Genomic DNA, 26828 nt, shown 5'->3' on the forward strand with positions numbered 1-26828 from the left:
GATAATGATTTTAAATTAAGCATCTTGGAATGACTGGCATTAAATATAGAATCTTGAAGATACTTTGCTGTTATTTTAGAGAGGATATGCATAGAAGCATTTTTCCTGAATAGTAGCAGATATCAAGTGATACTGCAATATATAGGAAAGAATGAACAATTATATTATTATAAATATCTATATATTGCTATACATTACCTATAAGAAAAATGCTAAAGAAGGCTAATGGGGAAAAACTACAATGAAATCCAGGAAGATCTCTAAAAATATAAATTCTCAATTCCCTCCATTTAAATTTCTTTGCAGTCCTAACACAAAGGGAAATATGTAACTATTTTGAGAAAACTTACCCTTTTTATTAACTTGAAACTTGATCAAGGTTTTTCTCTTCTCTTCTCTTCTCTTCTCTTCTCTTCTCTTCTCTTCTCTTCTTCTTTTCTCTTTTCTTTTTTTTTCTTTTCTTTTCTTTTTTTCTTTCCCGCCCCCCGGCCTGGTAACAGTTGCTTAGACATCATCTAGATATGCCAATGTTTCAGATTGATCCCTGGTCAAGGCACATACAAGAATCAACCAATGAATGCAGCAGTAAGTGGAACAACAAATCTATGTCTTTTTCTCTCTCCTTCTCTTTCTCTAAAATCAATCAATAAAAAATTTTAAAAAAGAACACTTCTTTTTTAAACAAAATGTTTTTTCTTAAAAAAAGGAAATAAAAAGAAATGGAGCTCTTTATTCAAAAGGACTATTTTGTGGAATTCCGAAATTTAAGCAAATGAAACATATTCTAAGTCAGGAAGATATAGGTGGGGATTAAGAAAGTTCCACTTTAAGCTGTAAATTTATGGAGAGCAGTGATTGTATCTTGTTTGTTTTCGCATCTCTCAGAGTGCCTGACCCTGTTTTTGCATCTAGTGTTTGGTATTGGCATTTAAAACACTAAGAGGTAGAGATTTTTAATATATTATGGCATACATATAAAACAGTGATTTTCAACTTTCTTTATCTCATGGCAGACATAATTAATTACTAAAATTCTGTGGCACACCAAAAATATATTTTTTGCTTATCTGATAAAAAAAGATATAATTTTGATTAATTCACACCAGATAGCTATTGTGTTGGCTAGTGTCATTTTTTTATTTGACAATCTAAGGGAAAAGAGGTAGGTGTCCCTGACTAAATAGTCAGGTATTGCATATTTTTAAAATGTTGTGGCATACCAGTTGACAATAGCTGACATAAAATACTGTCTCTAAACATTAGTCCATCTTAGAGAAGGAGTATTCTTATCATCCTAGAAACTTTCACGTCTTCACTTATCAGATGGTTCTTATGCATCAGCTCCTACTAGATAGGCACTATGGATAACAATGACAACACAGTTTCTGCCTTAAAGAAGCTTACCAGTTTGTGGGGAAGAATGAACAAGTAAATCAGTAAAGGTCAGTGTGATAAGCTGCTGGGGGACCAAGGCATGACATCTCCATCAGGCCCTGGGTGGGTACCCAGGAAGGTTTCTGGGCTGATCCAACTTGCCTTCCTTCCCATCAGTTCCTTTAGTCATTCTAGACATTCCCAAACAAGGTTAGGTGCCTATTCTCTGTACTCCCATCATAAATTATGCTCATCAATGATCAGTTATCAAGTCTTTCACCACATTGTTTACTTGTCCATCTCTCTACCAGGCAGGGAGCTCTTTGTGGGCAAACATTGTGTATTCATGCTCATCATTCTCTAGGTATTGTTTGTTTAGAAAGGCATATGAGTTCACATTGTAAAGGCAGAAATTGTATTTGTTTTAAATTCTCCTTTTTTAAACATCAGCAAGTATTCCTCTCTTCAAAATAAAAATAATTGCAAGTCCAGTGACTATGCTGCAGCTGGTGGGAATGAGAGAAGCATGCTTGTGGTTTAATTTGGAAATTCAGTTGACCCTTAAGGGAACAGGCAGGGTTGGGGCACTGATCCCCAGGCAGTTGAAAATACACATATAACCTTTGACTCCCCCAAAACTTAACTAATAACCTACTGTTGACCAGAAGCCTTACTGATAACAGTCAACTGGCATATATTTTGTATGATATACATATTATATACTGTATTTTACCAAAAAAAAAAAGTAAGCTGGAGAAAAACTGTTATTAAGAAAATCATAAGGGAGTGATGTCAGCATCATGGCAAAAGGAGATGATTCCTTTATTTTCCCTTTAAATTTACAAGTTGGGCAACTATAACACAACAATGGATCCCCTGCTCAACACATAAATGTGCCTGAGAAATCCACACAACTGTGCATCTGAAAGTGGATTTATTGGAATGAGTAGGGAAAGCAGGAAAGGGGGAGGACAGGGACAGTGATGCAGTCACAGTTTGGTGCCACATACAGCTTCAGTGAGGGTGGTAGCACTAGAGAAGTCTGTCTGAAGCCCCCACACTATAGCCTGGAGTGTAAAGGGGGCAGAGGGAAAAGGCAGCTCACTTTTCTCCTCCCTATGGCAATCCAGCCTGGTAGAAGCAGTGGGACACTTTAAACAGTACAGTGGTGCTGGCAGCCATTGGTGGCAGGGTGACAGAGTCATGAAATTGTGAACTTGCCTTACTTGCTCTGCCCATCCCAGCAGAGCCCGGCACAGGTAGTAAAAGCACTTCCAACAACACAGTGGGTCCAGTGGCTATTGGCAATAAAGAGGCAGTGCTGGGGGCCCACAAAACAGGTTGTATACTACCTTCCACATTCCCCACCATGGAGATGATGCCCAGTGTCTGAGGCAAGGTGGTCTTAGAGGTCCACCCAACACACCAGTATGTGGCATTTTCCTCAACAGATGTGAAGCCACTTCACCATGATCCCAGAGGCAGAAATAGCATGGGTGAGAAAATAAAACTGTGCTATAGCACCATCTACAGTAAAACAAAATAAATTATCCTACCTATCAATCTGCTGAATTGCTAAGAGCAAAATAATATCTAAGCAAGAAAATAGTTTACTACCTCAAATGTACAGGCAGAGAAACAATCCATCAAGTACCATGAATAACCAAGGTAACATGGAAATATATAAAATGAAATTTTTCAGAAACCAAACTTAAAGTCATGGAAGCCTACAGTTTAGATTTATAGTTACGAAGAAACTCAATGAGCGTCAAGAAAATGGAGAAAGGCAGTTCAGTGGACTCAGGAATAAAATTAGTGAGCAAAAGGAGTACTTTACCAAAGATACTAAAACTATAAAAAAGAACCAAGCAAATGCTAGAGCTGAAGAACTTAATAAAATGAGATGAGGAATGCATTAGAGAGCATTAGAAATAAAGCAGGGCAGATGGAAAAGAGAATTAGCGAGCTTGAAGAGAAACCTAGAAATGACTCAGGAGGAAGAAGAGAACTGAGTTTAGAATATGAAATAATTCTATGAGAACTATCTGACTATATTAGAAAGAGCAACATAAGACTAATGGGGATATACCAGAAAGATAAGAAAAGGGAATGGAGAGGCTATTCAAAGAAATTGATGAGAATGTCTCAAACCTATGAAAAGAACTGGACTTTAGAATATGAGAAACTAACAAAACACCTAATTATCTTCATGCAAAAAGACCTTCTCCAAAACACATTTTATTAACACTGTCAAAAATAGACACTCAATGAGATTCAAGAAAATGGAGAAAGGCAGTTCAGTGGACTCAGGAATAAAATTAGTGAGCAAAAGGAGTACTTTACCAAAGATATTAAAACTATAAAAAAGAACCAAACAGAAATGCTAGAGCTGAAGAACTTAATAAAATGAGATGAGGAATGCATTAGAGAGCATTAGAAATAGAGCAGGGCAGATGGAATGGAAGGAGATTTGACTTGGGTGGTGAACACACAACACACTATAAAGATGATGTATTATATAATGGTAAATCGGAAACCTGTATAATTTTATTAACCAATGTCACCAAAAAATTAAATAAAAAGAAAAAAAACCGTCAAAAATTAATGACAAAGAAAGAATTCTCAAGGCATCCACGAGTGGAGGGGGAGACCATAATCTACAAAGGAAAACCCATTAAATAATCAGATTTTTTAGTAGAAATATTACAAGCCAAGAGAAAGTGGAAGGAAATATCAAAAATATAAAGAGAGGAACCATTACTCAAAGATAATATATCCAGCAAAACTATCCATTAGATATGAAGGAAAAATAAAGGCTTTCTCCAAAAAACAAATGCTGAGATAATTTACCACCACAAGATCTGCCTTACAAGAAATGTGGAAGGAGGTCTTTAAACATAAACAAAAAGACAAAAATTTAAAAACATTTAAGATGACTAACAGACAGATAGAAGTAATTATTGCAACTGTACTTCATAAGAGGACATTAAAAACTTAATTATAACAAAAGTTAAAGGGAGGAAAAGACATTAAAAATAACTATAGCCCGGCCGGCCTGGTTCAGTGGTTGAGCGTCGACATATGAACCAGAAGGTCACAGTTCCACTCCCAGTCAGGACACATGCCTGGCTGTGGGCTTAATCCCCAGTGTGGGGCATGCAGGAGGCAGCCAAGCAATGATTCTATCTCATCATTGATGTTTCTATTTCTCTCCCTTCCTCTCTGAAATCAATAAAAATATTTTAAAAAAATAACTATAACTATTGCAATTTTGTTAAAAAATACACAACATAAAAACAGATAATTTGTGACAACAAAAACATAAAAGGAGGGGGAAAAGGACTTAATGTGTACAGATCAATGTACATAAGAGGCAATCAGAAGAAAAAGGGCTATTATTGTATGAGACATCTTTGACAAACCTAATGGTAACCACAAAACAAAAACCCAGACCTGAGACATGAAACATACAAAAAGAGAAAATGAAAATAAATTTTATAGAAAACCACTAAATTAAAATAGCAGACATAAATACAAGGGAAAAGAAACAATGGAGGCCGAGCCAGTTTGGCTCAGTGGATAGAGCATTGGCCTGCAGACTGAAGAGTCCCAGGTTCGATTCTAGTCAAGGGCTGTACCTCGGTTGCAGGCTTGATCCCCAGCCCTGGTCAGGGCACCAGTGGGAGATAACCAATCAATGTGTCTCTCTGTCTCTCCCCTGCTCTTCCACTCTCTCTAAAAATCAATGAAAAAATATCCTCAAGTAAGGATTAATGAAGAAGAAGAAGGAGGAGAAGGAGGAGGAGGAGAAACAACAACAATGGAGACACAGACTATCAGAAAACAAAAGAAAATGCCTGTATTCAGTTCTCATATATCAATAATCAGGCTAAATGTAAATGTACTGAACTCACCAGTCCAAAGACACAGAGTGGCAAGATGGATTATAAAAAGAAGACCCAACTATGTGTTGTCAGCAGGAGACTCATCTCAGCTCCAAAGGCAACATCAGCTCAAAGTGAAGGGATGGAAGATGATACTCCAAGCAAATATAGCAGTAGTTTCATCTGACAAAATGGATTTCAAGATAACAAGACTAACAAGAAACAAATATGGTCATTTTATAATGATGAAGGGGATAATTCACCAAAAAGATATAACATCAATATATATGCACCTAACCTGAGAGCACCAACATATATAAAGAAAATACTAATAGACCTAAAGGGAGAAAATAACAAAAATATAATTATAGTAGGGGACCCAATGCCCCACATCCAAATTGGGAATGAAGAAATAAACTGTTATTATTTGCAGATGAAATGATTCTATATAGAGAAAACCCTAAAAAAGATCCCACAAAAATATTAGAAACGATAAATACAAAAAGCAGATACATTTCTATATACTAACAACCAAATATCAAAAAGAGAGATGAAGGAAACAATCTCATTTACAATAAAATAAAAAGAATAAAATACCAGCACTGGTTGGTGGCTCAGTCCATGCACTGAGAGATCACCAGTTTGATTGTGGGTCAGGGCACATGCCCAGGTTGCAGGCTCAATTCCCAGTAGGTGGTGTGCAGGAGGCAGCTGATCGATTCATTGATGTTTCTCCCTTCCTCGCTCTCCAAAATCAATAAACACGTATTTTTAAAAAATTAAAAAGAATAAAATAGGTAGGAATAGACTTAACAAAGGAAGTGAAGGACCTATACACTGGAAACTACAAGACATTGTTGAAAGATATGAAGAAGATAAAGAAATGGAAAAATATTCAGTGTTCATGGATTGGAAGAATTCACATTGTTAAAATTTCCATATTACCTAGCAATATACAGATTTAATGCAATCCACATCAAAATATCAGTAGCATTTCTTACAGAAATAGAACAAACAAAAAATCCTCCAATTTGTATGGAACTACAAAAGACTTGGAATAGCCAAAGCAATTCTGAGACAAAAGAACAAAGCTGAGGTGTCACACTTCCTGACTTCAAACTATATTTCAAAGCTACAGTAATAAAACCAGTATAAACAGAAAAAAACAGACATAAGACCAATGGAATGGAATTGAGAGCCCAGAAATAAACCCACACATACATAGGCAAATAACTTCCAATGAAGGAAACAAGAATAGAAACTGAGAAAGGAAATAAGACTAATCTATGGTACTGGGAAAACTGGAAAGCCTCATGCAAAAGAATGAAACTAGGCTGCTGTCTGATAGCATATATAAAAATTAACTCAAAATGTATTAAAGACTTGAATATAAGCCTGGAAACAATAAAATATATAGAAGAAAACATAGGCATTAAACTTATGAACCTTGGTCTCAGAGGGTTTTTTTGTGTGTGAAATTGACAGTAAAGGCAAGAGAATTAAAAGCAAAAATAAATGAATGGGATTACAGTAAACTAAAAAGCATCTGCACAGCAAAGAGAAACCATTAAGAAAACAAAAAGACGACCAACCAAATGGGAGAAAATATTTGCAAATGAAACCTCTGAGAAGGGACTATTATCCAAACTAGATAATACAACTATTATCTATACAACTCAATATTTTTTATTATTTTATTTTTTATATTATTTATTTGTATTATAATACAGCTCATACAACTAAACAACAATCCAATTAAAAATGGACAGAGGGGGAAAAAAATGGTGGAGGTATAGACGGACGTGTCCCGTGCCTTGTCCCGGAGCAGATAAGGGTGAGCAGCTGAAGCGGGTAACATACAGCCCAAATAAGCAGAAGATATTCAGCTGGGAGACAGTTTGCAGCTGGGAAAGGCGGAGGACTCCCAGAGAAAGGGGACAGTTGGAGAAGGTGGCTGGAATCTCTCCCAGAGTGCCGGCTCAGCCGCGGAGACTGCGCCATCTTGAGTGGCTGTTACTGGAAGCGTATTCATCCAAAGTCCCGGCATCCAGAGATCGGCTGCTAACCCGGAAACACTGGATCTGGGACAGCGCGACTACGTGGAGCCCTGCTTCTTCTCACGGAAAGGTCAGGCTTCGCCTGAAGGTACGGTTTGCAATTCAGGTTCGGGAGAGGAACGTGTGCGGGGAGGTCTGTACCCCACAAAGTCCACGGCCTTTGGGGCCAGCATGATCCGCGAGTGTAGAAGGGCTCCCACAGGGCTGGTGGCAGAAGGGAACACTAAAAATAAGCCCATACCTGGACTGGATGCAAAAAGGCAGACTCGGATTTTGCCAGTGTGCTGGCTGCTTAGTGCCAGGGGAGAGAGGGCACGGGGAGGAGACTTCTCACAGAGCTGGAAGGTGGAATATTGTGAATTTGGCAACTTCTCAGGCTCTTGTTTTTCTCTCCTCCCCTTAAATATTTGCCTTTGATTATTAAACCCAGTGCATGGGATTGCCCACTTGGGGACACTCGCAGAGACTGTAGGGGAAAGTTGTTTTTGTGGAAGCTGGGAGACAGAGCAGGGAGTAACGATTAAAGAACCAGTTCTGGGCAGTGGACTTTCCCAAACCAGTTTTAAGTACAATAGAAAAAATAAACCCTAACTACTGGATAGAGAGGACTGATAGCCTCGGAGGTCAATCCAGACACACTGCCACCCAGAGGCAGAGCCACGAACTGACTCTTCTGTAAACACAAATAAAGGCAATCTGGGAAACAAATACGGCCTGCTTTAAAATCAGGACTGTGGTTTACAACATGGAGGAACAGTGTATCGCAGGGAAATTCAACACTCTCCTGAATACCTGGCATGACTAATGCGTGCCAGACAAAAGAGTAGAAGAACTGAAGGACCTTCACTACTGCACATTTTTATTTTTATTTTTATTTTTATTTTTTCACCTTTTAATTAAGAAACCAATTTTTTTTTCTTTTTCATCACCTGATTTTACCCTTTTAATTACTACACTTTTATTTTTAACCAGTATTATTACTACTACCATTTTACCATTTTTTAAAGTGTCATTTTATTTTTTCTTTTTTTTTTATGGCACTTTTCCTATATTTCAGCTGTAAGACACATCAGAGAGAGAAATACACCAAGAAGAAAATTAATATCTACCTTGAGTGTTCACCCTGAAATGTCAGTCTCTGAAGCAGGATAGGCAATGAAAGAAGGACCTAACATGAAAAACAAAATGCATGTAAAGTTTACTATGATGAAGCTACCTGCAAAGAAACTCGCTTCTCCTTCCAAGGCTTGTAACTGAGAATAAGCAATTAAGTTGTTCGGTAGCCAGTGCTGAGGAACTCACACTCCAGCAGCGCCTTGCACGCTTCAGACAAGCTGGAGATAAGATACACACAACCATCGTTCAGAAATGATCGTACTCTGGATGGTCAAAGAAACTTTGAAGGGGCCAGAAAACTTGAAGTCTGCCAATGTGGTGAAGTGTCTTGGACAAAGTACCAATTTTAGGCAGATAGCAAAACTAGAATGTTTCATGGAGTTTCTAAAATTTTGTTCAACTTAACAATTGTCATTCTAATATGGCTTCATGATCTTATAAGTCTTCAAGATTTTACCCATTTTATGTGATCTTACAGATCTATTAAAAACTAGGAAGTGAAGACTCACTTCCAAAAAAGCAGCTCATTGCCAGTTTGTTTCAGAAAATGTCTGCAAAAAATCACTTTCCAACCAAAAATGCATAATCACAGAATATTTAGGCCGGTCCTTCAAGAAAACTACCTTTGCCGATAGTGAATTAAGACCATGATTAAGACAGACATTTCCAAAAACAATCCCAAACATACCCCAATACATTTTCAATTCATCCTGCAAAATATGCACTGCGAATAGTCAAAACATCATTGAATACCTCTGGATGTGACATACCCGAAGATTCAAAGGTTATGTTCTGATTACAATTTTAACTATTTTTGCAATTTCATTTGATTTTTTTAAAGGTAAACACTATTTAATGTTTGATTTTAATCTTCAAAGTGATTTGTAGTGTTTCAATTTTCCATTAGTGAGTCAGAATGGACAGGTCAGATGATAGAATTCAGGGGATGGCAGTGAAAGATCAGAAGAAGGTTTATGTACACATTAGATCATAAATAACCACATCCTCTCGCAAACCCTTGTTCCCATTGTAAACTTTGTTCATATCTCCATATTTGTAAGTCAGAATTAGTCTATAAAAATCACATTAAAAAGGTAAAATTACTTAAGTGAGATATTAACTGATCTGTATTTTATAAATTTTAATCCATAAAAATATAAATAAGAATGGTAAATTTTTAAGAAAAAGAAATATACATTAGTGCAAGTTATGAATTACATTTCTTCAGTGTCAGCAGTAAAATAAATATCTTGAGGAAAGAAAAAAATTACTGATCTAATTTCAAGAAGAAGAAAAAAATTCCAGTGTTTAAACATGCAGTTAATTCCAGATATAGCTAAACAGAATAGTTACTTCTCTTTACTGTCAGAGCAGTAGCACGGTGCTTCCTTATGCTGAACAGTACTTGTATTTCATAGCAGTTTTAGAAATAGAAAATATGCATAAGACCAGGTCACATTATCCGTAAAATCTGAGAGGGGGAAAAACAAAAAGATCCTGAACCACACAGCACAAAGCTGAGAGATCTCATTCATGCTTCATTCAAGATTGTACCTGTTTGATCGGCCTTTGTTATGGTGCATGTGTCGGCTCCAAGCATTCAGTGATGGTAAAAAAAACTACATGGTTAGTGGCATAAGAAACACTCCCTTCTTGTGATGAAACCTCAGTAAAATCACAGTACATCTCAATATGAGAAAGGATTGCTTCAAAAGGGCACACCAATTTAAAGAGGCTTTGTTACAGAGAGAGAAAGAGAGAGAAGCTCTTCTGGAATGTAAAAAGGTAATGCTTAACTATACAATTCATGAATTAAACAGAACAGTTTTGATTAAAAAAGGGCAAGACCTGCAGTCTTATAGATGGCTCAATTCAAAGTAACCCCTCCAGAAACGGGGACTGATAACACGTCTTTGCGATGTTGGAGTAACAGGCCGGGTGCTCCAGGGCTCCAGGGCCCTCTCCTTTGGGGCTCAAGTCTGCACTTTCATGGCACATCCTCAGTTGAACGCATCCAGTGCAGAATGACAGGAGGTGGTTGGCTGCTCTCCTTAGACGGGGAAATACCTCACTCATTTCCTTCTCTCTCCTTTCCCTCCCCCAAACAATTCCTCTGTTCCACCAGCATTATTTGCAAAGCATGTTGCAAAACCCTGGCTTTTATATTTTCTTTTTCTTTCTTTTTTTGTTTAAAGGAGAACTATAGGTAGACGACTCCCTCAGGTTACAGAGTTGTGCTATTCAACAAATGAACTTCCTCTTCTGCCTCCTCTCTGTCCTCATCTACGGGGTTCAGTTGAACATTACCGAAGCGGGGTCTTGGTTTGCCGTCTGGGCCATATGACGGAGGATATCTTTTTTTGTTATAATGCCAAGGAGGCGCCAAGGGTTCGACGTGCTGCTTTAGTTGCTCGAGATGCTCTAATATGTTCTTCTTTGTGATGATCCCCAAGACAATCCCATTGTGAGTTACAAGGCACTGCCTCAGGCCCAGCTTTCGGAAAATATCCACCACGATCTCCATGGGGGTGTGGTCCATCACTGTGAAAGGGCTCATGTCAAGAATGCTGCGAAGCTTCAAGGGCCGCGGACTTTCTGCTGGCAGAGACGGGGTGTGCTGTGCAAAGCACACATGAGAGCTGCCCACGATACCTTCTTGTTTCTTTCTGGCACTTTCTATTGCAATTGTCAGGTCTCTTCTGAGGGCAAATCCTACTAATCTCTGAGGTTCTTTTGACATTATGACAGGAAAGCCATTGTAGCTTGTTTCATTAATCATGTTTTCTATGTCATCCACTGTCATGTTATCTTGTGTCAGGACAGCTAAGGGAGGATCATTCCTTCGAGGTCTCATGACATCAGCAGCCAGGGTGGTATGAGTGAATTCTTCTTTTGCATCCAAGAAAGGGTATCCATTTAACCGAATGTGCGCTTCATAAATGCCTTCCCTACCAAAGGCGTCTCCAACCCATTTACTGGTCATTACTGCAGCCATAAGGGGGACAATATATCCCAGGCCTCCAGTAAGCTCAAAAACAATAACCACCAGGGAGACGGTCATCCTTGTCACTCCACCTAAGCATGCGGCAGCACCAACCATGGCATAGAGGCCAGGAGTAATGCAGTCAGCCCCAACCTCACACTACTTCTTAAAGATAAACCAGTCATGGTGATAATATGCAAGCTGCTCCACTGCAATGCCCACAATCCTCCCTGCAATCGCTCCGATGGCCATGCTGGGGATGAACAAGCCTGACGGAACCTTGATACCAAAAATGAATACTGTCATTATGATTTTAAATATGAGTGCTAAGCATAACTGCCATATAGCTGAATATACTCCGACGCCTGCTGGACGATCAGGAATATCATCAACAATTTTGCTGGCATTCATGTCATTTCTGTAGTCACAAAGAGAAGAGGATTCCAGGGGCCCACAGTCTGTAAAAAGCTCTCTAATCAGTTCACTGGTGTTGAGCCTAGTATATGGATTAGGGAAAGCTATCACAGCAGTGATGGCTGCAACAATAATGACTTCAAGGACAGGATACTTTCCAAATTTGGTGGATTTGCGTCGACAACACCAAGCTATATTTGCCCTAATGAAAAAGGCTCCCCAAAGCCCTCCAAATACCCCGAGGAGAATAAAAGGAAACAGTTCAAAAAGGTACCATGGTGTATGATACTCCACATAAAAAAGGACCAGACGGCTATTACCAAATGGATTAATGGATCTCAAAACAAATGCAGCAACTAAAGCAGCAAAAAAATGATCTCCATAAAGTTTTAAGAGGAAAATAATAGCTAACCTCTTCCAGGCTAAAAAGAACTCCTCCAATCGGTGCACCAAAGGCCACAGAAACACCTGCAGCTGAGGCAGCTGAGAGCACCTCCCTTTTTTTAGCTTCATTTGTGCTATACTTTGGAAAGAGGTAAGAAAAAATATTTCCACAACAACAGGCAACATGTACCAGGGGACCTTCTTTTCCTAAACTCAATCCTGTGCCACAGCCAGTACTAATGTGATGGTTTTAATCATTAAAGTCCATTTTCCCAAGTAACCTCTGATGATGAATCCACTCAAAATAGTTTTAATCTCTGGAATTCCAGAGCCACAGGCATATGGAGCAAATACCTTTATCAAAGAAACAGCAAGAAAGGCAAAACTCAAGGCCCAGAAGATGTACATTATGTAGTTCATGATGTAAGAACCAGGACCCTCTGCTTGACCTATAATTAACTCTGCCCATGTTTTCCACTGTGGACATTTATCCCTCTCCTCAAATGTTGTTTCAATAGATCCCCAACAACACTGTTCATGGTTGTACCACAAAGCATTAAAGCAAATGCCTTCCTTGAGGTCAGTCATCCAATCAGCAGCAATGTCTATTAATCCAGCCAATGCCCCGGATGCCAATCCTGTCAGTGTTACCACTAGCCATCCTGACCACGCATCGTACAAGCTTTTCGTCATTTCCCATGCTGATTCTTTCTTTTTGCTGTTGATCCGTCTATGCCTTTCTCTGTCTTTACATTTCTCCTGGACCCAATCAATAGTATGGAAATCATCATATGTACCAACGCCTGGAATTGGTTCATCCAAAAGATCCAGTAAATGTGTAGAACTGTTAATGCTGCCTCCATTTGTCATTGTGTAATGAGTTCCCAGACTCAGAGGGGGCACAGTGCTGAAGTGAAACACTCAGGTGCGGAGCGCGTGCGGAGCAGCTGGCGGTGGAGGGCGCGGCTGCCGCTCTCAATCGACTCAAACGGGAGAAGCGGGACTGTCTGGCCTCGGTCAGAACTCGAAGGCAGCCCTCTCTCCGAGGCTTGCAGCAGCCGCCGGGACTCTCTCATTTTATTTTTTCTTTATTATATTTTGGGATTAGTGTTCTACATTCTATTTTCATCTTTCCTTTAGCATCATTTTTCTCTACCTCAACGTTACCTTTATGCCGAAACTCTCTACCTCAATTTCCCCCTTTTGTTGCCCTGTTTCTTTTACCCCATTCCTGCTTTAGATTTTCCCTATTCCTTCTTTTTACCCCGTCAAAATTTCACTCTACTTATATATCCAATTTCCAATTCCCTGCCCTAAATCCATATACATCTCTCCCTTATCTTTCTTCACTATCCAATTTTCTCTCTCTCTCTGTTGTTTTGTTGTTGTTTGCTTGATTGTTGAGTATATTGGGGTTTTTTATGCTTCTTTGTGAGGTTGTTTTGCTTTTTCTTTTTATCTTTCTGTTGTTGGTTTTTTTTTCCTTTTTTCTCTCTCTCTTTATTTTTTCTCTTTTTTCCTTTTCCGGTTATTTTTGTGCTTCTATTTTCCCTTGCCTCGCTTGATACTACTAGTTGTTTGTAGTTTGTATTCATCTCCAGGGATCTCTTGCTGGAATTTATTGGGATTAGTGGCAGTTCTATCGGAGTTTTCTCTCCATATAAATAGTCTCTTCCCCTCTTATATTTCATTCTCTCTCTTTTCTCTCTTAGATTTCTTTCCTCCCTTTTCCCAATTTCATTTTTGCACTCCCTTTTTTTCTTTTTCTCTTTTATCTTTTTCTCTTCTTTCTTCCTTATCCCCTAATTCTCTTTGCTCGGGTGGTCACCTTTATTTGGGGTTATTAGTATCATGAATACATTTGTGTTCAGTGCCTTGTACGTTGTGCCTTGTTGTGTTGTATTTTGTGCCTTTAAATCAACACAGCAGAGAGAGAACTACATAACCAAACACCTGGAGAAGAGCAATCATGGTGAAAGAAAGGACCAACCCACATATGAAAGAAAAACAGGCATCACCAGAAAAGGAAGAAAATGAAATGGAGGCAACGGAGGCAAGCAACCTGTCAGAGAAAGAATTCAGACAAATGGTCATAAGGTGGATGAAAAGAATGGAAGACAAATTCAACAATATGTGTAAGAACCAAGAGGAAAGGAAAAATGACATCACTGCTATAAAGAACACAATAGGAAGCATCAACGGTAGACTAGAAGAAGCAGAGGACAACATCAGTGAGCTAGAAGACAAGGTAGGAAAAAATACCCAAGCAGATCAGCTTCTAGGAAAAAAAATTAAAAAGCAGGAGGAGAGCATGAGAGAACTTTGGGAGAACATGAAACAAAACAACATCCGCATAATAGGGGTGCCAGAAGGAGAGGAAACTGAGCAAGGAATAGAAAACCTATTTGAAAAAATAATGACAGAAAACTTCCCTGATATAGGGAAGAAAAAAACTCACACAAATCCAAGAAGCTCACAGAGTCCCAAACAAAATGAACCCCAAAAGACCGACACCAAGGCACATTATAATTAAATTGGCAAACACTAATGACAAAGAAAGAATCTTAAAAGCAGCCAGAGAGAGACAGAAAGTCACCTAAAAGGAGCCCCCATCAGACTAGGGACTGATTTCTCAACAGACATATAAGGCAAGAAGGGAATGGAATGAAATATATAAAGTCATGCAAAGGAAGGGTCTGAATCCAAAAATACTGTACCCAGCAAGGCTATCAATCAAAATTGAGGGTGAAATCAGGTGCTTCACAGACTTCGGGAGTCCTTTTGTGGTTTATTACCACCAAATCAGCAATGCAAGAAATGCTAAAGGGTCTGTATAAAAAGAAAAAATAGGAAACGACGAAGGAACACAGGGGTAAAGAATAAAAATAGTGACTAACAAGTATCTATCAATAATAACTTTAAATGTAAATGGATTAAATGCCCCAATCAAAAGACATAGGGTAACTGAGCTGATAAGAAAACATAACCCGTATATCTGCTGTCTACAGGAAACCCACCTCAGAAAAAAAGACACACACAGACTGATAGAGAAGGGATGGAAAAAGGATTTTCAGGCGAATGGAAATGAAAAAAAAAGCCGGGGTAGCAATACTTATATCTGACAAATTAGATCTCAAAGTGAAGGACATAAAAAGAGATAAAGAAGGCCATTTCATAATACTAAAGGGAGCAATCCAACAAGAAGAAATAACTCTGGTAAATATATATGCACCCAATATAGGAGCACCCAAATACATAAGAAATCTTTGGAGGAGATCATGGGAGAGATTGGCAGCAATACAATCATAGTAGGGGACCTTAACACCCCATTATCACCACTAGACAAATCCTCTAAACAGAAACTCAGCAAAGAAACATCAATCCTAAATAACTCACTAGATCAGATGGAATTAATTGACATCTTCAGAACATTTCACCCCAAAGCCACAGAATATACATTATTCTCAAGTGCACATGGGTCATTTTCAAAGATAGACCATATATTGGGTCACAGGAAAAGTCTCTTCAAATTCAAGAAAATTGAAATCATATCAAGCATCTTCTCAGATCACAATGGCATAAACTGTAAATCAACTACAATAAGAACAATCCAAAAAAATCAAACACATGGAGACTAAATAGCACGCTATTAAACAATGACTGGGTTATGAAAGAGATCAAAGAAGAAATAGAAAACTTCATGGCAACAAATGACAATGAAAACACAACAATCCAAAACTTATGGGACACAGTGAAAGCAGTCTTGAGAGGGAAGTTCATAGCTCTACAAGCCTACTGCAAGAAACAAGAAACAATGAGAATAAATCACCTTACCCTACAACTCAAACAGTTAGAAAGAGAGCAACAAGAAAAGCCCAGTGTAAACAGAAGGAAGGAAATAATAGATAAGAGTGGAGATAAACGACATAGAGACCAAAAAAAACAATACAAAAAATCAACAAAACCAAGAGCTGGTTCTTTGAAAGGATAAACAAGATTGATGAACCTCTGGCCAGGCTCACCAAGAAAGAAAGAGAGAGGACCCAAATAAACAAAATCAGACATGAAAGAGGAGAAATAACAACAGACCCCACAGAAATACAAAGGATTGTTAGAAATTAATATGAACAACTCTACTCCAACAAACTAGACAACCTGGAGGAAACGGACATATTCCTAGAAAAATACAACCTTCCAAAACTTAATCTGGAAGAATCTAAAAATCTCAATAAGCCAATAACTATGGAAGAAATTGAAGCAGTCATCAAAAAGCTCCCAGCAAACAAAAGCCCAGGGCCAGACAGCTTCACAGGGGAGGTTTACCAAACATTCAAGGAAGAACTAAAATTTATCCTCCTCAGACTATTCCAAAAAATTCAAGAGGAAGGAACACTTCCAAGCTCATTCTATGAAGCCAGCATCACCCTAATACCAAAATCAGACAAAGACAACAAAATGAAAGAGAGTTACAGGCCAATATCCCTCAAGAACATAGATGCCAAAATCCTCAACAAAATCTTAGCAAACTGGAACCAGCAGTACATCAGAAAGATCATACACCATCACCAAGTTGGATTTATCCCAGGGATGCAAAGATGGTACAATATCCGCAAATCAATAAACGTAATACATCACATAAACAAATTGAGAGAAAAAAACCACATACTCATATCAATTGATGCAGAAAAAGCATTTGACAAAATTCAACAACCTTTCTTGATAAAAATTCTCAGCAAGATAGGAATAGAAGGATCATACCTCAACATAATAAAAGCCATATATGACAAACCCACAGCCAACATCATAATCAATGGGCAAAAACTAAAACCATTCCCCTAAGAACAGGAACAAGACAGGGATGCCCCCTCTCACCTCTCCTGTTCAACATAGTACTGGAAGTACTAGCCATTGCGATCAGACAAGAAGAAGAAATAAAAGGCATCCAAATTGGAAAAGGAGAAGTAAAACTGTCCTTATTTGCAGATGACATGATACTGTACATAGAGAACACTAAAGGCTACATCAAAAAATTTTTAGACTTAATGAATGAATTTGGCAATGTAGCAGGATACAAAATTAATACCTAGAAATCTATGGCATTTCTTCACACCAATAGTGAACTTACAGAAAGTGAGACTAAAAAAGCAAACCCATTTACCATCGCATCAAAAAAATTAAGATACCTAGGAATAAACCCAACTAAGGAGGTAAAATACTTATACGCGAAAAACTACAGGACACTGAAAAAGAGATAGAGGAAGACTTAAACAGATGGAAGAACATACCATGTTCATGGATTGGTAGAATCAATATCATCAAAATGTCCATACTACCCAAAGCAATCTATAGATTCAATGCACTCCCCATTAAACTACCAATGGCATATTTCACAGATCTAGAAAGAACGTTCCAAAAATTCATCTGGAATAAAAAAAGACCTCGAATAGCTGCAGCAATCCTGAGAAAGAAGAACAAAGTGGGTGGGATCTCAATACCAGATATCAAACTGTATTACAAAGCCACTATACTTAAAACAGCTTGGTACTGGCACAAGAACAGACATATAGATCAATGGAATAGAAGAGAGAACCCAGATATTGATCCAAACCACTATGCCCAATTAATATTCGACAAAGGAGGCAGGAGCATACAATGGAGTCAAGACAGTCTCTTCAATAAATGGTGTTGGGAAAATTGGACAGATACATGCAAAAGAATGTAATTAGACCACCAACTCACACCATACACAAAAATAAACTCAAAATGGATAAAAGACTTAAACGTAAGATGGGAAAACATAAAAATACTAGAGGAATCCACAAGCAGCGAAATCGCAGACATATGCCAAAGGAATTTCTTCTCTGATACTGCTCCTAGGGCAATGGAAACTAAAGAGAAAATAAACAAATGGGACTACATCAAAATAAAAAGCTTTTGCACAGCAAAGGAAACCATCAACAAAACAACAAGAAGACCCACTGCATGGGAGAACATATTTGCCAATGATATCACCAATAAGAGTTTAATCTCTAACATTTACAGGGAACTTATGCAACTTAACAATAGAAAGATAATCCAATTTTTGATTGTTAATCCAATCAAAAAATGGCAACAGGCCTAGATAGACACTTTTCAAAAGAGGACATACTGAAGGCCGAAAGACATATGAAAACATGCTCAAAGTCACTAATTATATGAGAGATGCAAATCAAAATGACAATGTGGTATCATCTCACACCTGTCAGAATGGCTGTCATCAACAAATCAACAAACAACAAGTGCTGGAGAGGATGTGGAGAAAAAGGTACCCTTCTGCACTGATGGTGGGAATGCAGACTGTTGCAGCTACTGTGAGAACAGTATAGAGCTTCCTCAAAAAACTAAAAATCGAACTCCCATTTGACCCAGTGATCCCACTTCTAGGAATATATCCCAAAAAGCCAGAAACACCAATCAGAAAGGATATATGCACTCCTATGTTCATAGCAGCAGAATTCACCATAGCTAAGATTTGGAAACAGCCTAAGTGTCCATCAACAGATGAGTGGATTAAAAAACTGTGGTACATCTATACAATGGAATTCTACACTGCGGTAAAAAAGAAGGAACTCTTGCCTTTTGAAACAGCATGGATGGAACTGGAGAGAATTATGCTAAGTGAAATAAGCCAGTCAGAGAAAGATAAATACCTCATGATTTCACTCATTTGTGGAATATAGAGAACAACATAGACTGATGAACGGAGACAGATCCAAAGACAGAGAAACAGTGTTCAGATTATTAATCCCCAGAGGGAAAGTAGGGGAGGGAGGGGGCAAGGGGAAGAGATCAACCAAAGAACTTTTATGCATGCATATAAGCCAAACCAATGGACATGGACAACAGGGGGATGAGAGCATGAGTTGGCGGCGGGGGGCGCAGGGGGAGGATGGGGATTTAATAGGGGGGATGAGGACACATTTGTAATACCTTAACTAATAAAGAATTTTTAAAAAATAAAATAAAATAAAAAAATAAAAATGTACAGAGGACCTGAATTATATACACTTTTCCAACAAAGATAGAGATGGTCAAAGACATATGAGAAGATGCTTAATATCACCAGTTATAAGGGAAATGCATATCAAAACTACAATAAGATACCACCTCACAACTACTAGAATGGCTGTTATCAATAAGACAAAAATAGCAAATGGAGAAAAGTGATCCCTAGTACAGTTCTGGTGGGAATACAAATTGGAAAACAGTATGGAGTTGCCTCAAAAAATTAAGACTCGAACCATCAATCCCTCTTCTGGGTATCTACCTAAAAAATTTGAAAACATTTATTTGTAAAGATATATGTACCTTGTGTTCATTGGAGCATTATTTAAACAGCTCAAGACATGGAAACAATCCAAGTGTCCTTTGACAGGTGATTGGATAAAGAACACGTGGTACATACAATGGAATACTGCTTGGCCATAAAAAATATGAAATATTGCCAACATGAATAGATCTTCAGAGAATCATGCTAAATGAGATAAGTCACAGAGAAAATGACAGGAACTGTTTTATTTCATTTATATGTGGGATATAAAATAGAAAGCAACAAACTAACAAGCAAATGACAACAAAAACAAACTCATAGATACAAACAACAGAATTATGCTCACCAGACGGAAGGGGAATAGAGAGAAAACAAAGAGTCAAATACATGGTGACAGAAGGAGAATAGACTTTGAGTGGTGAGCATACAATAGAGTATACAGATGTTGTATTGTAAAAATTGTGCCCCTGAAATTTATATAATATTATTAACCAATGTTATCCCAATAAATTTAATTTAATTTAATTTTTTTTTATGTCAAGCAAAAAAGAAAAAACCCTAAGTAAGAGAAAATACGTTTAAAGTCCTGTATAGCCCTAGCTGGTTTGGCTCAGTGAATAGACTGTCGGCCTTTGGACTTAAGGGTCCTGGGTTTGATATCAGTCAAGGTCACAAGCTAGGGTTGTGGGCTCGATCCCCAGTAGGGGGCATGCAGGAGGCAGTCGATGAATGATTCTCTCTCATCATTGATGTTTCTCTATCTCTCTTTCCATCTCCCTTCCTCTCTGAAATAAATCACACACACACACACACACACACACACACACACACACACACACACACACATATCCTATATAATAAAAGGCTAATATGCAAATCAACTGAACAGAACGACTGGTTGCTATGATATGCACTGGCCACCAGGGGGCAGACATTCAATGCGGGAGCTGCTCCCTGGTGGTCAGTGCGCTTCCACAGGGGGAGTGCCTCTCAGCCAGAAGCCTGGCTCACGGCTGGCAAGAGCAGTGGTGGTGGCTTTAGCCTCTTCCACCTCCGAAGCAGTCGGACTCCTGGACTTGGAGAGGGTGCAGCTGGACTTGGAGAGGGTGTAGGCCGGAGGCCAGGCTGAGAGACCTACACGAGTGCACAAATTTTGTGCACTGGGTCTCTAATATATATATATATATATATGTATATATATATATTTAAGTCCTGTACATACATATGTATTGGAAAAACATCCACATGTAAGTGGATCCACACAATTCAAACCTATGTTATTGAAGGGTCAACAGTACATATGCAGTTGCACAGCAGTAGTAAATGTAGCTTTGACAGTTAAACAGTTAAAATTGTTTTATTTTAAGCACTTAGTTATTTTCAAAATATGTATTTTAGTAAAGATAAGAAGGATAAGGAATTATGATGTTGCAACACCAAGTTAACAAGGAGTATTAAAAAACTCTCCAATTCTGCAACTTTATCTGCATGATCATTAATTATCCCATTATTTGCATGTATCTGAAAAAAATATTGGGCATGGCCTCAGAATTACTCCAGTGGGCTGAAAAATGATATTAAACAGAGTAAATATAATAAAAATTACATTCAGTTTGACTTTTAAGCCAAAAATGATTCACAACTGCAATGTTATCCTAATAAAAGAGTAATATGCAAATTGACCATCACTCCAACACACAAAATGGCCACACCCATGTGGACACAAGATGGCCACCACAAGATGGCCAGCAGGGGAGGGCAGTTGTGGGTGATCAGGCCAGCAGGGTAGGGCAGTTGGGAAGGACCAGGCCAGCAGGGGAGCAGTTAGTGGCAATCAGGCAGGCAGGCAGGCGAGCGGTTGGGAGCCAGCAGTCTGACTTCGTTTAGGGCAGTTGGACATCCCTTGAGGGGTCCCAGATTAGAGAGGGTGCAGGCTTGGCAGAGGGACACACAGCCTCCCCCCCCCCACACATGAATTTCATGCATCGGGCCTCTAGTTTGCATATAATGCTAGCAAATGACAGGTTAACTTATCTCTAATCTCATCAGTTTAGAAGAAATAAAACCTTAAAATTTCTAAAAATAACTTACTGATATTTAATGAAGAGATATCTGTGGAGAGAGGCTCAGGAGCAGGGGTCAGAAGACTTTCTCTATGAAGAGCCAGATAGTAAATATTTTCATCTTTACAAGCTCTGTGGCCTCTATTGACTGTTCCGACTACTCAGCTCTGCCACTATAGTGCAAAAGCAGCCACACACAGTATGTAAGCATATGAGCATGGCTGTGTGCTAATAAGTTTTTGGACACCAAAATTTGAATTTCCTATAATTTTCATGATACACCATATATATATTTTCTTTTTCTCCCCAACCATCTAAAAATGTAAAATGATTCTTAGCCTTTGGCATCTGGTCTGGGGAGTGGTGTCAGAGCTTGCTTTCAAAGTCCTAACTCTAGATGTAGAGAGGCCATCTTGAATATTCTAATCTCAGCCATGCTCCCATGTGAATGCATCCTCATGAGATACCCCAAGCCTGAACACCTGAACTGCTCAGCCAACCACAAAATTGTGAGTAAAAAAAAAGGAAAAAATGTTTGTCATTTTAAGCCACTATATTTTGGGGTAGGATGTTAGATAACTGAAACAGTAGTCATAACCTCATTCCCATGTTTGGGATGTTGATGAAACTTTGCCTTTCTTTCATTAAGAGGCCTCTGGTGCATGTAGCTTCTTGTCACAAAGTTCAGGCACATGGATGAAAAAGCACCTACAACTTATTATATGGTTGCTACTCTGGTTTTGATTAATATCCTGACTCAATTTACTTTGCCAGCATGTCAGCTATATAAGAGATCTCTGTACAACATACTTACTTGCCTCTCCCAGCCTATGTGGAAAGGCTTGCCATTTTTATTACTAGAAATAAAACAATCAATTTCACCTCCTATTATTTTTACATTTCCCAGCAAGGTTAGAGTGGAGGCAGTAAGGCAATAAGGCCTCTGAGGGGTGTGCCAAGACCAGCCACTGCTGCTCCTGGCACCGTCACTGAAGTAATCCCAGCATCTGACCTTCAGTTTTCAGCTAGAGAATAGTTCAGGACCTGGTACTCTGTTGGTCAGAAGGCACCCAGTCCTCCCCCTCCAAATTGAGCGCCTGAGAGTTGCTCTGTGTGTCTCAGTTTTAAGTTCTCATTGCTTTCAGAATGGGCAGGGGCTGTAGTAACTTTCCAATTGCTAATAAAGCAGGAAGTATTCAAGAAAGTGAGATGTTAGATGTACTTTATGCCTCAGTTAAAGGTAGCAAATGTTGCAGACCAGTGAGAAAAGGGCAATTTTGATAGTTGCTGACATTAAAGAAGTTATCAAGAAATAGGAAAGACAGAGGAAACACAATAACATAAGGAAAATGGTACCCAGGTAAGAGAAATGCCTAGCTCGTCTCTGACCCCATATTCCTGGCTATACGAGTCCACTTACTAAGCACAGAAGTCAGGTATACATGCCATGAGGCTTTGAAAATATAGTAAGAGCCTAAAAACAAGAGTTTCTGAGCTCTACCCTGCTTAAAGCAAACTGGAATTTCCATCCTAGCAAAAACTCTTTGTGATCTTAGGAAAATATTGATCTAAGATTCATTTTGTGAAAGAAAATAATGCTATCACAATTATCCTCAACCACCCCACAGATGATTCTAATCAACATGATCGTGAAGTGCAAGTATGTATATTATAATATGATTATATCACTATAATAGTAATAAATTCATGCAAATGTTTAATAATTAATATAATACTATTAATATATCTTTCTTCTTATTAGATTTTCAAAGGCAACTGGTATACAATCTTATTAGTGCTGACAGTGGTCTCCAATCTGAGGACAGTGAATGATACAAGGTGCAATTATTAGAGAGGGAAACAGAAAAATATCACTAGTCATAACTTCCCTTCTGGTTATTTTCCTCAGCCCTCCATTTTTGTTTTCCTGCTGCACATACTCTTAAGTCCTCTTAAGCCCAAACTACAAATAGCTCATGAAAATCAGTATCTTGTAATTAGTTAATACACCTTAAGACAGGCTGCATGCATGTCTATATTACTGGGGAAAAGCTATAAAGAGGAAACATTTATTTATATTGCTGCAGTAAATGATAAACAAAGTTCATTTCCTAAGCTTTGGAATAACAAAAATGATTATTAGGAGGGTAGAGTAATATACTAGTACTAGAGGCCCAGTGCACAAAAATTCATGCACTGGGGGTGGGGGGGTCCCTCAGCCCAGCCTGCGCCCTCTTGCAGTCCAGGATCCCTCTGGAAGCCCAGGATCCCTCGGGAAGATGTCCATCTGCCAGCTTAGGCCTGCTGGGAGTCAGACATCCCTCTGGCAGCCCGGGAGCTCTTGGGGGATGTCCAACTAATGGCTTAGGCCCACTCTCCACAGGGGATCGGGCCTAAGCCAATAGTCGGACATCCTTAGCATTGCCACGGAGTTGGGAGAGGCTCCTGCCACGCCTCTGTGCTGGCCAGCCATGAGCCAGGTTCTGGCTGAGCAACACTTTTCCTGTGGAAGTGCACTGACCACCAGGGGGCAGCTCCTGCATTAAGCGTCTGCCCCCTGGTGGTCAGCGTGCATCATAGAGACTGGTCATTCTGCCATTAGGGTCAATTTGCATATTACCCTTTTATTATATAGAATGTCAAAGATAATAGGGGAAGCAGCCCATGTCCTGACTGGAAGATGAAATCAACTAACCTAAATATTAGACATGCCAAATATTTTCACTAAAATATTTTAAATAATTTGGTAAAAAAAAAAATCAACAAGAACATAGCAACTGGCAGGACTGGAGTGAGTGAGAGAGTGAATGAGTAAGGAAGTGAGAGAAGAGTGTGGGGATGTGTGTGCTGTGTGTGAGACTGAGGGACAGTTAGATATCACAGGAGTCTCAGGGGCTGGCATATCAGGCTCTCCTGGATGGGGAGCCCTTGCTATTGCTGGGGGCACTCCCTCGACTTCAAGGCTCTGACACGGGAACCACACCATCTTGAAGGGGAGAGCAGCTGGGATTAGGAGCACAGGCTTACCAACGCCCAGACTGGACATGGACACCACCCTGGACCCCTGCATTGAGACGCAGAGTCACATGTCACCCGGCCATGGACTCTAGGACCCTGCAGTGAGTCCTGGAGTAGCATGCCACTCTGGCCGGATTGTGCAGTGAGTCCCACACCAGTGAGTCCCCAGACACATCTTGCCAAAGGAACCAGGACCCCGAACACATCCACAACAACTTTCACGATGAGGTTGGGGGTGAGTCACATAGTCAGACAACCTGTGAGGAGACTCCATCCATGAATGGGACAACATTCAAGAACCAACTACATCAGGAGAACCCAATATCTCAAGTAAGGGCCCTTCCTAGAACACCCAGCTCAGGATATCTGACAGAATGCACCACTGGGACTCACAAAATGCTTACTACATAGGACCACCTCCAAAAAATCTGGGTGGCATAGCAGTTTGATCTAAGACATAGAAACAAATACAACGGGACAACAAAATGTGGAGACAAAGAAACAACTCTAATTGAAAGAAAAGGAGGAATTGCCAGAAAAGGAACTAAATAAAATGGAGGCAAGTAATTTGTCAGATAAGGAATTCAGAGTAATGGTTATAAGGATGCTCAAACATGTGAATGACAAATACCCACAATTCAATGAGAAGTATAAGAATGTGAGTGAGAAATTCACCATGCATAAGAATCAAGTGGACCTCTTCTAGGAACTCATCAGCACCACCACCCAGGCAGGCCTTGGACACTGCCCATGACTCTTCAGCCATTCCATCCAAAATCCTGCTGCCCCACCCGCAGACTTGCAGACCCTAGGACTTTCACCTCCATGGATGCACGGCTCCCACAGCAGTAAGTGCAACTTCCCCACTCCCCAGCTGCAAACCTCTGGATGCCACAGTTGCACTTTCCCAGCGCACAGGCCTCCTGAGCCCACCGCTCCCCAGGCCACTCTTGGGTGCTGCTATGAGCCCCCTCTGGGCACGCTCTTATCCAAACAAGGATGCACTGCTCCAGCAGTAGAAATTCTGAATTACCCCCTTCCTGGCTTCAGCACCAGGGTCCCTCTGAATGTGTGAGTGCACCACCCTGGCAAAAGGACCACGGGAGCCTCTGTAAGCCACCACTGGGCGCATATGAATCCAACCAAGGATGCAAGGCCCCCAGCAGTAGAAATTAGGACTTCCCCCACTCCCAGCTGCCTGCCCACAGACACCTCAGTAACGCGGCTTCAGTGTGAGGGCCCCTCTGAGTGTGTCGACCTGGCAAACGGCTCCAGGGTGACTCTGTGAGCTTCTGCTGGGTGCACACGAATCTAACCAAGGGTGCAAGGCCCCAGCAGTAAAAACAGTCTTTCCACTCCACAGCTGCTGACCTCCGCACAAGGCAGTCATGCCTTTCTGGTGCACAGGCCTCCTGAGCCCCACCACCCTGACAGATGGATCCTGGGTGCCTCTGTGAGCCCCCACTGGGCACGAGCGATTTCAACCAAGGGCGCAAGGCAGAAAAAATTGGGACATCCCCCCCAGCTGCTGACCTCCAGACACCACAGTTGTGCCTTTCCAGCACGCAGGCCTACTGAGCCTGCTGCTCCTATATGCGGCTCCTGGGTGCCTCCTTGAGCCCTGGCTGGGCGCGCTTGTATCTAAACAAGGGTTCATGGCCCCAGCAGTAGGAATTCAGACTTCCTCCTTCTCGGTTGCCTACACACTGACACTACAGTTGCATGGTTTCAGCATGCAGGCCCTCTGAGGCGACCACCCCAGCAGGTGACTGCTGGGTGCCTATGTAAGCTGCCACTAGGTGCACTTATATCAACCAAGGGCTCAAGGCCCCGGCAGCAGAAACTCGGACTTCCCCCTCCTCGGCTGCCAACCTCTGGTCGCTGCAGTTGAACTGATCCAGTGCACAAGGCCCCTGAGCCTGCTTCCCCAGCAGGCGGCCCCTGGGTGCTTCTCTGAGCCACTGCAAGGCACAACCCTGGCCGCTGTAATCCAGTACCCGTGGTAGCGCCACTCCAGCACAAGGGCCCCTGAGCCCACTGCCCCCAGGATACAGCTAATGGGTGCCTCTGTAAGCAGCCATTCAGTGTGCATATCCAACCAAGAGCGCACATCCCCCAAAGCAGAAACTGGGACTTCCCCCTCCATGGGGCCAGTGGCACACAACAATTGCTCTGATCCAGCGTGTGGGCCCCACAAGTGCACACCGCTTGCAGACAGCTCCTGGG

General features: G+C 40.2%; 1 protein-coding gene across 1 annotated transcript; it reads right to left on the reverse strand.

Annotated features, from left to right (window-relative positions):
• Positions 1-9695: 9695 nt before the first annotated feature.
• LOC118650048 (H(+)/Cl(-) exchange transporter 3-like) lies at positions 9696-13646 on the reverse strand. Its single transcript, XM_036297791.1, is given in 3 exon segments — positions 9696-12200; positions 12202-12434; positions 12437-13646. Coding segments are annotated over 3 exon segments (2424 nt in total). The 5' UTR covers positions 13083-13646; the 3' UTR covers positions 9696-10655.
• Positions 13647-26828: the final 13182 nt, after the last annotated feature.

This window comes from Myotis myotis, unplaced genomic scaffold (assembly GCF_014108235.1).
Source record: "Myotis myotis isolate mMyoMyo1 unplaced genomic scaffold, mMyoMyo1.p scaffold_m19_p_3, whole genome shotgun sequence".
Classification (NCBI taxonomy): Eukaryota; Metazoa; Chordata; class Mammalia; order Chiroptera; family Vespertilionidae; genus Myotis; species Myotis myotis.